Genomic DNA, 13,076 nt, shown 5'->3' with positions numbered 1-13,076 from the left:
TCAAATCAGCCAAAAGGATGAGAGCTTCTGAAATCATATTGGGTGCTCAAACAGCCAATAGGATGAAAGCTACAGAAATCCTATTGGCTGCTGCCGGGATGAAGATAGAAGACCCCAAAATGGATGAAGGTGTCGCTGCCTGGATAAAAGACTTCTCGTCGCCTGGATGAAGATGGATGTCTGGACTTCAGGAACCATGGGTAGATTTTATGGGGTTAGTGTTAGGTTTTTATTTTCATTTTTTTGGGTGTTTTTTTTAGATTATGGCTTTGGGCTTTTGTAAAAGAGCTGAATGCCTTTTTAAGGGCAGTAAAAAATATCTGAATGCCCTTTTAAGGGCAATGCCCATACTAATCTTCCTTTAGGCTCAATGGTTAGCTTAGGGGTTTTTTTAGAGTTAGGATTTTTATTTTGGGTGGTTGGTTGGGTGGTGGGTTTTACTTTGTATATTTTTTTACAGGTAAAAGAGCTGTTTAACTTAGGGCAATGCCCTACAAAGGCCCGTTTACAGGCTATTGGTAGTTTATTGTAGGTTAGGGGGTGTTTTTATTTTGGGGGGTCTTTTATTTTTATAGGACTATTAGATTAGGTGTAATTTTTTTTGTTTTTGATAATTTTGTTTATTATTTTTTGTAAGTTTACTGTTTTTTATTTTTGTAATTTAGTGTTTATTATTTTTTGTAATTTTAGATTTTTAAATTGTTACTTTTTTTCATGGTTAGGTTTTTTAAAATTTGTCATTTAGATTTTTTAATTGGAAGTATTTTTTTATTTTATTAGAATAGTAATGTTAGGTTAATTTATAGTTTAATGTTAAGTTTATTTTTATTTCACAGGTAAGTTTTCATTTATTTTAAGATAGTTATTTTGAAATGTTAATTTTAAGTTAGGGGGTGTTAGTTTAATTTAGTGTTTTGCGATGTGGGGGGGGCTGGCGGTTTAGGGGTTAATAGGCTTATTTAGTAGCGGCAATGTGGGAGGCCCGGAGGTTTAGGGGTTAATAAGTTTATTTAGTGGCGGTGATGTGGGAGGCCGGAGGTTTAGGGGTTGATAGGTTTATTTAATGGCGGCGATGTGGGAGGCCTAAGGTTTAGGGGTTAATAAATATTATAGTGTTGCGGCGATGTGGGGAGCAGCGTAATAGTGGTTAATAGCTTTATTTAGATGTTGGCGATCTTGTGGGTAGCGGATTAGGATTGTTTAGACTAGGGGTTTATGTTAGGTTTAAACGTAACTTTTTTTTCCCCATAGACATCAATGGGGTTGCGTTACAGAGATTTTTCTAACACTTTTTCCCCATTGATGTCTATGGGGGAAAACGTGCACAATCAGCAACTTTTTTGGCGTTAGTTTCGCACCCTGTTTAGCGCAAAACTCGTAATCTAGGTGATAGCATGTAATAATATAAAGAATTTAAACATAGGGCAGGTCAATTACCATCATTAAAATAAATTGTTCAGTACATTGTTTTAATCAATAATTAGAAAACATATATAAAAATAAATAACATTCAGCCTGGTGAAAATACTTTTGAAAATGTATCAATTACTGACAAAACAAAAAGCATGCTTACATAATATTGATTGTAATTCTTTCATCATTCACAAAAATAAAAAATAAATGGCAGCGCACTATTTGAATACTTTGATATTCCTATATTGATTTCTGATGCAGATATATATATATACGAAGAAACTGCATTCACAAGTTACTCAATGTTTCCAGCAGTAGCAAACAGTTTGTTTTGTTGACAATAGATCTAATGTCCTTCGGAACATCCTGCTCCAATAAGATATCCGTTCATTCCATTTGCACCGTTGATCCCATTGGTGGTGGGACTGTGTGGTTTTTTTATGCGAGATACTGAATCTTCATCATCTGAACTTGATTCAATATCACTTCTGTCATCCTTTGAAACCTGAAATAGATTTTTCAGTTAAAACTTGGAAGAAACTCTCTGAAGATATATTAAGACTCTATTAGACAGCCAATGATTTAATAGATTATTGCATCAGTCTTCAAAATGTGACAGGTATTGTTTACATAAATCTACAACTAATTGTGTCACATCAGACAAAAAAAACAAAAAAAAACCCATAAATGTACCATGCAAAAAACAGAATTTATGCTTACCTGATAAATTACTTTCTCCAACGGTGTGTCCGGTCCACGGCGTCATCCTTACTTGTGGGATATTCTCTTCCCCAACAGGAAATGGCAAAGAGTCCCAGCAAAGCTGGTCACATGATCCCTCCTAGGCTCCGCCCACCCCAGTCATTCGACCGACGGACAGGAGGAAATATATATAGGAGAAACCATATGATAGCGTGGTGACTGTAGTTAGAGAAAATAATTCATCAGACCTGATTAAAAAAACCCAGGGCGGACCGTGGACCGGACACACCGTTGGAGAAAGTAATTTATCAGGTAAGCATAAATTCTGTTTTCTCCAACATTGGTGTGTCCGGTCCACAGCGTCATCCTTACTTGTGGGAACCAATACCAAAGCTTTAGGACACGGATGAAGGGAGGGAGCAAATCAGGTCACCTAAACGGAAGGCACCACAGCTTGCAAAACCTTTCTCCCAAAAATAGCCTCCGAAGAAGCAAAAGTATCAAATTTGTAAAATTTGGCAAAAGTGTGCAGTGAAGACCAAGTCGCTGCCTTACATATCTGGTCAACAGAAGCCTCGTTCTTGAAGGCCCATGTGGAAGCCACAGCCCTAGTGGAGTGAGCTGTGATTCTTTCAGGAGGCTGCCGTCCGGCAGTCTCATAAGCCAATCGGATAATGCTTTTAAGCCAAAAGGAAAGAGAGGTAGAAGTCGCTTTTTGACCTCTCCTTTTACCAGAATAAACAACAAACAAGGAAGATGTTTGTCTGAAATCTTTAGTAGCCTCTAAATAGAACTTTAGAGCACGGACAACGTCCAAATTGTGTAACAAACGTTCCTTCTTTGAAACTGGATTCGGACACAAAGAAGGTACAACTATCTCCTGGTTAATATTTTTGTTAGAAACAACTTTAGGAAGGAAACCAGGCTTAGTACGCAAAACCACCTTATCTGCATGGAACACCAGATAAGGAGGAGAACACTGCAGAGCAGATAACTCTGAAACTCTTCTAGCAGAAGAAATTGCAACCAAAAACAAAACTTTCCAAGATAGTAACTTAATATCTATGGAATGTAAGGGTTCAAACGGAACCCCTTGAAGAACTGAAAGAACTAGATTTAGACTCCAGGGAGGAGTCAAAGGTCTGTAAACAGGCTTGATCCTAACCAGAGCCTGAACAAATGCTTGAACATCTGGCACAGCTGCCAGTCTTTTGTGTAGTAAGACAGATAAAGCAGAGATCTGTCCCTTTAGAGAACTTGCAGATAATCCTTTCTCCAAACCTTCTTGAAGAAAGGAGAGAATCTTAGGAATTTTTATCTTATTCCATGGGAATCCTTTGGATTCACACCAACAGATATATTTTTTCCATATTTTATGGTAAATTTTTCTAGTTACAGGTTTTCTGGCCTGAACCAGAGTATCTATCACCGAATCTGAAAACCCACGCTTTGATAGAATCAAGCGTTCAATCTCCAAGCCGTCAGTTGGAGGGAGACCAGATTTGGGTGTTCGAATGGACCTTGAACAAGAAGGTCCTGTCTCAAAGGTAGCTTCCATGGTGGAGCCGATGACATATTCACCAGGTCTGCATACCAAGTCCTGCGTGGCCACGCAGGAGCTATCAAGATCACCGAGGCCCTCTCCTGATTGATCCTGGCTACCAGCCTGGGAATGAGAGGAAACGGTGGGAATACGTAAGCTAGGTTGAAAATCCAAGGAGCTACTAGTGCATCTACTAGAGTCGCCTTGGGATCCCTGGATCTGGACCCGTAGCAAGGAACCTTGAAGTTCTGACAAGACGCCATCAGATCCATGTCTGGAATGCCCCATAATTGAGTTATTTGGGCAAAGATTTCCGGATGGAGTTCCCACTCCCCCGGATGAAATGTCTGAAGACTCAGAAAATCTGCTTCCCAATTTTCCACTCCTGGGATGTGGATCGCAGACAAGTGGCAGGAGTGATCCTCCGCCCATTGAATTATTTTGGTCACTTCTTTCATCGCCAAGGAACTCTTTGTTCCCCCTTGATGATTGATATAAGCAACAGTCGTCATGTTGTCTGATTGGAACCTTATGAATTTGGCCTTTGCTAGTTGAGGCCAAGCTCTGAGAGCATTGAATATCGCTCTCAGTTCCAGAATGTTTATCGGGAGAAGAGACTCTTCCCGAGACCATAGACCCTGAGCTTTCAGGGATTCCCAGACCGCACCCCAGCCCACTAGACTGGCGTCAGTCGTGACAATGACCCACTCCGGCCTGCGGAAGCTCATTCCCTGGGACAGATGGTCCAGGGTCAGCCACCAACGGAGTGAATCTCTGGTCTTTTGATCTACTTGAATCATTGGAGACAAGTCTGTATAATCCCCATTCCACTGTTTGAGCATGCACAGTTGTAATGGTCTTAGATGAATTCGTGCAAAAGGAACTATGTCCATTGTTGCAACCATCAATCTTATTACTTCCATGCACTGCGCTATGGAAGGACGAGGAACAGAATGAAGCACTTGACAAGAGCTTAGAAGTTTTGATTTTCTGACCTCTGTCAGAAAAATCCTCATTTCTAAGGAATCTATTATTGTTCCCAAGAAGGGAACTCTTGTTGACGGGGACAGAGAACTCTTTTCTTTGTTCACCTTCCATCCGTGAGATGTGAGAAAGGCTAGAACGATGTCCGTATGAGCCTTTGCCTTTGACAGGGACGACGCTTGTATTAGAATGTCGTCCAAGTAAGGTACTACTGCAATGCCCCTTGGTCTTAGAACCGCTAGAAGGGACCCTAGCACCTTTGTGAAAATCCTTGGAGCAGTGGCTAATCCGAATGGAAGAGCCACAAACTGGTAATGTTTGTCCAGAAAAGCGAACCTTAGGAACTGATGATGTTCCTTGTGGATAGGGATATGTAGGTACGCATCCTTTAGATCCACGGTAGTCATAAATTGACTTTCCTGGATGGTGGGTAGAATCGTTCGAATAGTTTCCATTTTGAACGATGGTACCCTGAGAAAATTTGTTTAGGATCTTCAAATCCAAAATTGGTCTGAACGTTCCCTCTTTTTTGGGAACTACGAACAGATTGGAATAAAATCCCATTCCTTGTTCCTTTATTGGAACTGGGTGTATCACTCCCATCTTTAACAGGTCTTCTACACAATGTAAGAATGCCTGTCTCTTTATTTGGTTTGAGGATAAGTGAGACTTGTGGAACCTTCCCCTTGGGGGTAGTTCCTTGAATTCCAGGAGATAACCTTGAGAAACTATTTCTAGCGCCCAAGGATCCTGAACATCTCTTGCCCAAGCCTGAGCAAAGAGAGAGAGTCTGCCCCCCACCAGATTCGGTCCCGGATCGGGGGCTACTCCTTCATGCTGTCTTGTTAGCAGTGGCAGGCTTCTTGGCCTGCTTACCCTTGTTCCAGCCTTGCATTGGTTTCCAGGCTGGTTTGGGTTGTGAGGCATTACCCTCTTGCTTAGAGGATGCAGAATTAGAGGCTGGTCCATTTCTGCGAAAGGGACGAAAATTAGGCTTATTTTTAGCCTTAAAAGACCTATCCTGTGAAAGGGTGTGGCCCTTTCCCCCAGTGATGTCTGAAATAATCTTTCAAATCAGGTCCAAATAAAGTTTTACCTTTGAAAGGAATGTTAAGTAATTTTGTCTTGGATGACATATCCGCTGACCAAGACTTTAGCCAAAGCACTCTGCGCGCCACAATAGCAAACCCTGAATTTTTCGCCGCTAATTTTGCTAATTGCAAAGCGGCATCTAAAATAAAAGAGTTAGCCAATTTAAGTGCGTGAACTCTGTCCATAACCTCCTCATATGGAGTTTCTCTACTGAGCGACTTTTCTAGTTCCTCGAACCAGAACCACGCTGCCGTAGTGACAGGAACAATGCATGAAATTGGTTGTAGAAGGTAGCCTTGCTGTACAAAAATCTTTTTAAGCAAACCTTCCAATTTTTTATCCATAGGATCTTTGAAAGCACAACTATCTTCGATAGGAATAGTAGTGCGTTTGTTTAGAGTAGAAACTGCCCCCTCGACCTTGGGGACTGTCTGCCATAAGTCCTTTCTGGGGTCGACCATAGGAAATAATTTCTTAAATATAGGGGGAGGAACAAAAGATATGCCGGGCTTTTCCCACTCTTTATTTACTATGTCCGCCACCCGCTTGGGTATAGGAAAAGCGTCGGGGGGCACCGGAACCTCTAGGAACCTGTCCATCTTGCATAATTTCTCTGGAATGACCAAATTGTCACAATCATCCAGAGTAGATAACACCTCCTTAAGCAGTGCGCGGAGATGTTCTAATTTAAATTTAAATGTCACAACATCAGGTTCAGCTTGATGAGAAATTTTTCCTGAATCTGAAATTTCTCCCTCAGACAAAACCTCCCTCATGGCCCCTTCAGATTGGTGTGAGGGTATGACAGAACAATTATCATCAGCGTCCTCTTGCTCTTCAGTGTTTAAAACAGAGCAATCGCGCTTTCTCTGATAAGTAGGCATTTTGGATAAAAGATTTGCTATGGAGTTATCCATTACAGCCGTTAATTGTTGCATGGTAATAAGTATTGGCGCACTAGATGTACTAGGGGCCTCCTGCATGGGCAAAACTGGTGTAGACACAGTAGGAGATGATGTAGTATCATGTTTACTCCCCTCATTTGAGGAATCATCTTGGGCAATATCATTATTTGTGGCAGTACTGTCCTTACTTTGTTTGGACGCTATGGCACAATTATCACATAAATTTAAATGGGGAGACACATTGGCTTTCATACATATAGAACATAGCGTATCTGAAGGTACAGACATGTTAAACAGGCTTAAACTTGTCAACAATGCACAAAAAACGTTTTAAAATAAAACCGTTACTGTCACTTTAAATTTCAAACAGAAAACACTTTATTACTGAATATGTGAAAAAGTATGAAGGAATTGTTCAAAAATTACCAAATTTTCACCACAGTGTCTTAAAGCCTTAAAAGTATTGCACACCAAATTTCAGAACTTTAACCCTTAAAATAACGGAACCGGAGCCGTTTTTCAATTTAACCCCTATACAGTCCCAGATACAGTCTTTGCTAAGACCCAACCAAGCCCTGAGGGGAATAAGATACCAAATGACACCTTCTAAAAGCTTTTTCAGAGATTCTTAGATCCTCACACATGCATCTGCATGCCCTCCTCTCAAAAAACAACTGCGCATTAATGGCACGAAAATGAGGCTCAGTCTATGACTAGAAAGGCCCCCTGACTGAAAAAGGTGTCCAATACAGTGCCTGCCGTTTTATAAACGTTCCCCAAGATTATAAATGTCAATTGTTAGCCTAAATTTGAGTAATATGCACAAATAAAGCAATCGATTTAGCCCATAAAAATGTCTACCAGTTTTTTAGCCCATAATAAGCCCTTTATTCTGTTTGTTTTTGACTAAGAAAATGGCTTACCGGTCCCCATGAGGGGAAATGACAGCCTTCCAGCATTACACAGTCTTGTTAGAAATATGGCTAGTCATACCGTAAGCAGAAAAGTCTGCTAACTGTTTCCCCCAACTGAAGTTACTTCATCTCAACAGTCCTATGTGGAAACAGCAATCGATTTTAGTTACTGTCTGCTAAAATCATCTTCCTCTTACAAACAGAAATCTTCATCCTTTTCTGTTTCAGAGTAAATAGTACATACCAGCACTATTTTAAAATAACAAACACTTGATAGAAGAATAAAAACTACATTTAAACACCAAAAAACTCTTAACCATCTCCGTGGAGATGTTGCCTGTGCAACGGCAAAGAGAATGACTGGGGTGGGCGGAGCCTAGGAGGGATCATGTGACCAGCTTTGCTGGGACTCTTTGCCATTTCCTGTTGGGGAAGAGAATATCCCACAAGTAAGGATGACGCCGTGGACCGGACACACCAATGTTGGAGAAATCACTGTGATAGTTAAAAAGTCTCAAATACTATTTGAAGAAATGATGTGTAAAGTGTTGTTTGATGGACTGGAACACCATTGTGGGGAGTCTCAATGCTAAACACCTTATGAGTTAAAAGGATATTATGTTGCATAAATGATAAGCTGTTCGTAATTTTTTTGCAATGCTGACCTTAGATAACTATGGGGTTGATTAAATCTGTCCTTTTATAATTATCAGCATGTTAACAGTTGTAGCTGTGCATTTTTCAAGGTTGATGCAATCAAAATCAGCCTATATATTGTTTATCAGACTGTCCTAAACCTAACATGCTTGTCTCTGTGAAAAGCAGAATTGGGCTAAAAGAGGCTGCTTCCAGGCGGTAACTGGCTATAGATTAAGTTACTAACTCTCCTCTGTGAAAATCAGATTTGGGCTAAAAGAGGCTACTCCTAGGTGGTAACTTGCCATAAATTAAGCTACTGAATCTCCTCTATGAACAGCACAATTGGGGGGTATATTTATGAAGTAGCAGATGCTGTTTATTCCGCGCAAGCCTTCTGGCTCACTGGAAATGTAAGTTAAGAAGCAGCCTTTTTAAGACCGCTGCTCCTTAACTCATCTGCCACCTTTGAGGTGGCGGACAGCAATCATCCTGATCAGATACGATCGGAATGATTGACACCCCCTGCTAGTGGACAATTGGCAGCGAATGTGCAGGGGGCGGCATTGCCCAAGCATTTCCCTAGAAATGCTTGTGCAATGTTAAATGCCGACAGCGTATGCTGTCTGCATTTAGCGATGTCGGGTGGACATGATCTGCCACAGTTAATAAATCTACCCCTTGGGCTAAAAGAAGCAGCTCACCATAGAACAAGCTACAGAATCTTCTCTCTGAAAGTACAACTTGGATAAAAGAGGCAGCTCCCAAGGTGGTAACTTAACTCAGATCAAGTTACGGACCTGCTGCTCAGTCCTGGTAGAGCACTTCTCTTTCTTTATATATTATTATGACCATGGGGAAGTCTCTCTAGGGGTTATGTGGAAAACAGATGGGAACTACTTGTCCAATGTGCTTATAGGAATATGGCTTCACTTCACTGAAGAGGCCCATAGAAAGCCAAAATGATTGTCTGGGGTTGCCATGTTCCTTGTTCAGAGGAGAATTGCCTGGTATTTCAGGCCTGGACTGACCTTGTTAGGCAGGACCAGACTTCAGGAAAGTTCTACAATTTGGCTAAAAGAGGATGCTCCCAGGTGGTAAATCACCATAGATCAAGCTACTGTTCAATTCTAGTAGAGCACTTCTCTTTCTGTATGTATACCTAACATGCACCAGTCCTGTTTCTCCTAAAAACATATTTATGGGACATTTTTCACTTACTGTATTCAGCAGCTAAAAGGACTTACTTGTCTTATCAAGTACTTCAAAATGTTTTCAAATGGAACACTGGCTTAGCACATGGGCGAAACACAATAAAATTACCCACACCTTATTGGGTGTTAGGAAGCAATATTACCAAACAGATACAAATTCTACTTGGTCAATCAATTAAAGTTAAACAATTAATAAGCACTTTTAAGCTAATAACAATTAGCCAAATCAATAACCCAACAAACACTATACTGATAATGTCCCTGTCCAAATCCCTTAAAATTACATGCACACATTGAATTACAACTAAGCTACAATTCCTGCATTCAGGTTGGGTAGGCAGGCTTCTCGTGTTTACTTCTGTTTTTAAAACTGAAGTCTCAAGTGAGTGCGGGAAACTATTCATTCTGTGAAAGTGTCTTATGATTATGTGCAATAAATTTAATCATCTCTTTTATTTCAGAGATTGATTTGTACAATGTTATTATTTTGCCTGCAAACTTGCTAAAGAAATGAATTAAATACATAAATAAATAAATAAATAAATAAATAAATAAATAAATAAACCACGCAGACTTTTCAAAGACCCTCATGAGGCAAAAAAAAAAAATAAGCAGCCAACTGGAAAGAAGAGTGTTGTGCAATCTGATTTACCATTATTGGTTAATGGAATTCCTTGTGTGTTTAATAGCAATTTTCTTGATATTCCTAAGAAGCTAAATGCATATCTTTATGAAATAACATGCTTTAACATCCAAACACTTAATGGCAGTCATGAATAAAACTCTAATAATCAGATTTTATTTATGAAGATTTGATACACTGTCTAAACTGTGATTTGATCACTTTTTTAAATAAGCCTGGAATTATAGGGACATTATACACTAGATTTTTATTTTATAAATGTTTTATAGATCCATTTATATATACAGCTTTTTTATATAAGTATAGTTTTGCTTATTTTCAGACTTTTGCTTATTTTCGCTGATTTTCCGACTCTAAACCAAGCCCCAAAGTTTTAGGAGAATACTGATGTATGCCTACTCCAGCTTGCTCCTGTTTGTGTAAAGGGTCTTTTCATATGCAGAGAAAGGGGGAGGGGGTGTCTGCTTTTGTTTTGCTATAGAACCACTTTTAGTGGGTGTTCCAGCTAACCTTTTTAACAGTGCTAAACTATGATCTTCTAAGTAAGTTTTTAAACTGTTTTATTTTTTAGATCAGTATCTGTGCATATTATTTTTTATAGTAACATCTATTACATGCAGTTAAATGAAAATTAGTGTATACTGTCCCTTTAAGTGTGATCTGCCCCCCCCCCCAAAAAAAAGTGATAATCAAAACATTTAGTGATCACAGCGAAATATAGTTTAGTTCACCTAATGAAGCTATATTAAACCTAAAGAAATAGCCATATAAGACCTAAAGAAATAGTGAAAAAAATAAATAAAAGGAAAAACTGTTGTATGTAAAAAAATTGGGCGTGTAAATTGCATTGTGAATGGGATTAGATGAAATGTAAATCACATTGTGAATGTATTTTAGTGCTCATAATGAAGCCATATTAGACCTGAAAGAAATAGCGAATAGAGAAAAGAAAAAAATAATTGATGTAAAGAAATTAGATGTGTAACGTGCATCGTAAACAGGATTAAATGTAATGTAAGTTACATTGTGAATGGAAGAGTATAATTCAGTGTATAATAAAGTGTTTATAAGAAGAGAGTGGAAGTATGCGCACAAATCTTCGTGTCTATAATTATAAAAATGTATGTGAGCTGAACAGAATGTTCTAAACTATATTTAACAAAATAGTGATAAATAAATATCTAGGTTTGTGAAGGGGATCTCTTAATGTATAAAATACCTAGATCTTATATCTCTCAGATGTAAAATCAGTTTTATAGGTATTCTGTTTTATATCCCACGTATGTACACACATACACTTATACTCATATGAGCTTTATTTGAAGGATATCCGTTTCTGCTGCTTTTTAGCGCTGCCCTATTTTTGGTTTGTCATTGGTTTTTGGTAATTAGAAGGCCGCTACTTGAAGCTGAAATTCCGGGCATTGAAGGAGTTAATCAGATAGTAAGATTAAATTGGAAGCTTCTAAGTAAGTTTTTAAACGGTTTTATGCTGGATTTTTATATCAGTATCTGTGCATATATTCCTTTATAGTAGTGTCTATTACATGCAGTTATATGAAAAATGGTTTATACTGTCCCTTTAAGTTTAGCTGCAGTGTAGAGATTACCTTCCCAGCTGACATCTCCCACCCCCTGATTCCTACCTGATCTCTACCACACAGCTATATTCCCTCCCTCACCATCACTAGTCACCCACCATCTTAGATACTGGCAAACAGTCTGCAACTATGAAGTTTTAAGGCATTTCGTTTTTTCTTTTTTTATTATTATTTTATTTTCTGCAGTGTAGGATCCACCCTTACCCTCTCACCTTCCTGACTCTCTCCCAAACAGCTCACTAACCCTACCTCCCCCTCTTACTAGTGTCAGCCATCTTTGGTAGAGTGTACGTCGCTAGTCTTTTTATGGTGAGGCCGTGCTATTTTAGAAAGCCTTCAGGAGGGAGGTAGGGTCTAATAGCAAGGTTATTAAGGGGTTAAGCCACCTTGACGTAGCTACTACGTCACAGGTTACTTTTCCCAGCGTACCATGCTGATGTAGTAGCTACATCCAAACTTTTCTTTCATGCTGCAGTCAGCTAAGGGCACAGCCAGAGGCAGAAGGAATCTGTCTTCATACGATAAGGAAGTGCTGCCACAGCTCCCATTACTATATGAAGCAGAGCAATGATGCAAACAGAGACACTCTGTATCCCTGTATGCATCAGCTTGCAATAGTGGTATGGGAGGATCATTAGGGAGGCAGGTGGTCCAAAAATTGCAGGAGGCGGTTTCTGCTACAGAATTCTTTTTACACAGAGGGAAAGGGAGGGATCCACGACATTACAGAGAAGGGGAGGAGGAACTGCATGATGATCCATTGGAGGGGGGCGCTACACTACAGAAAGAATATTTTTTTATAAATAAATTTAAAAAAAAAGAGATATATATATATATATATATATATATATATATATAAAAAACTGGGTACTGACAAAAAGCTTATCATTAAGGGGTTAAGGGGTTAATTTGTGCTAGGTAGTTTTCAGAGATATTTCAGATACAGCAGTATATACTTTTGTTTCTGATACCTTAAATATTTTATTTGTCTCTTAAAATACTTTTATTTAAGTACGTGCCCTAAAAAAATAATATAAGTAAAAATGATTATAGTTAAAACTATTCATAGAAAATAGACAGTATAACCTTCTGTTTCCAAATAGAGTTATGCAATGCAAATGCCTATAAAAACAGTATTAAAATACTTTCCAGTGTGAATCTTTTAATAGTTAGTATTTCTAATGGGACCAAAGGTCTATAGTATTGATAAGTTTTAGTACCTCACTCTCCCAGATTTAGGAAATGCTAAGCATCCGTTCAAGTGGAGACAGGACGGTTGATGCATCTGTGCTCATTTCAGTGGGGGGGGGGGGTATCAAGGAAGCATGTCCTTATGCATTTTGCTGACCAATCGGCTTTGTCAGAGGTTTGCTACTGTGAGGATATTTGGTTTTATTGGAACTCAGAGTGCAGGAACAGATACACACAA

General features: G+C 39.1%; 1 protein-coding gene across 1 annotated transcript in view; it reads right to left on the bottom strand.

The window, feature by feature from the left end:
• Positions 1–1,759: 1,759 nt before the first annotated feature.
• The window catches only part of CERS6 (ceramide synthase 6), a 766,179-nt gene continuing 754,862 nt past the window's right edge, over positions 1,760–13,076 (bottom strand). The window contains exon 11 of the mRNA XM_053712833.1: positions 1,760–1,918. Within this exon, the coding sequence (XP_053568808.1) occupies positions 1,760–1,918 (159 nt within the window). The remainder of the gene's footprint in view (positions 1,919–13,076) is intronic.

This window comes from Bombina bombina, chromosome 1, assembly GCF_027579735.1.
Source record: "Bombina bombina isolate aBomBom1 chromosome 1, aBomBom1.pri, whole genome shotgun sequence".
In the NCBI taxonomy this organism is placed as follows: Eukaryota; Metazoa; Chordata; class Amphibia; order Anura; family Bombinatoridae; genus Bombina; species Bombina bombina.
This window is presented reverse-complemented; position numbering and strand designations above follow the sequence as displayed.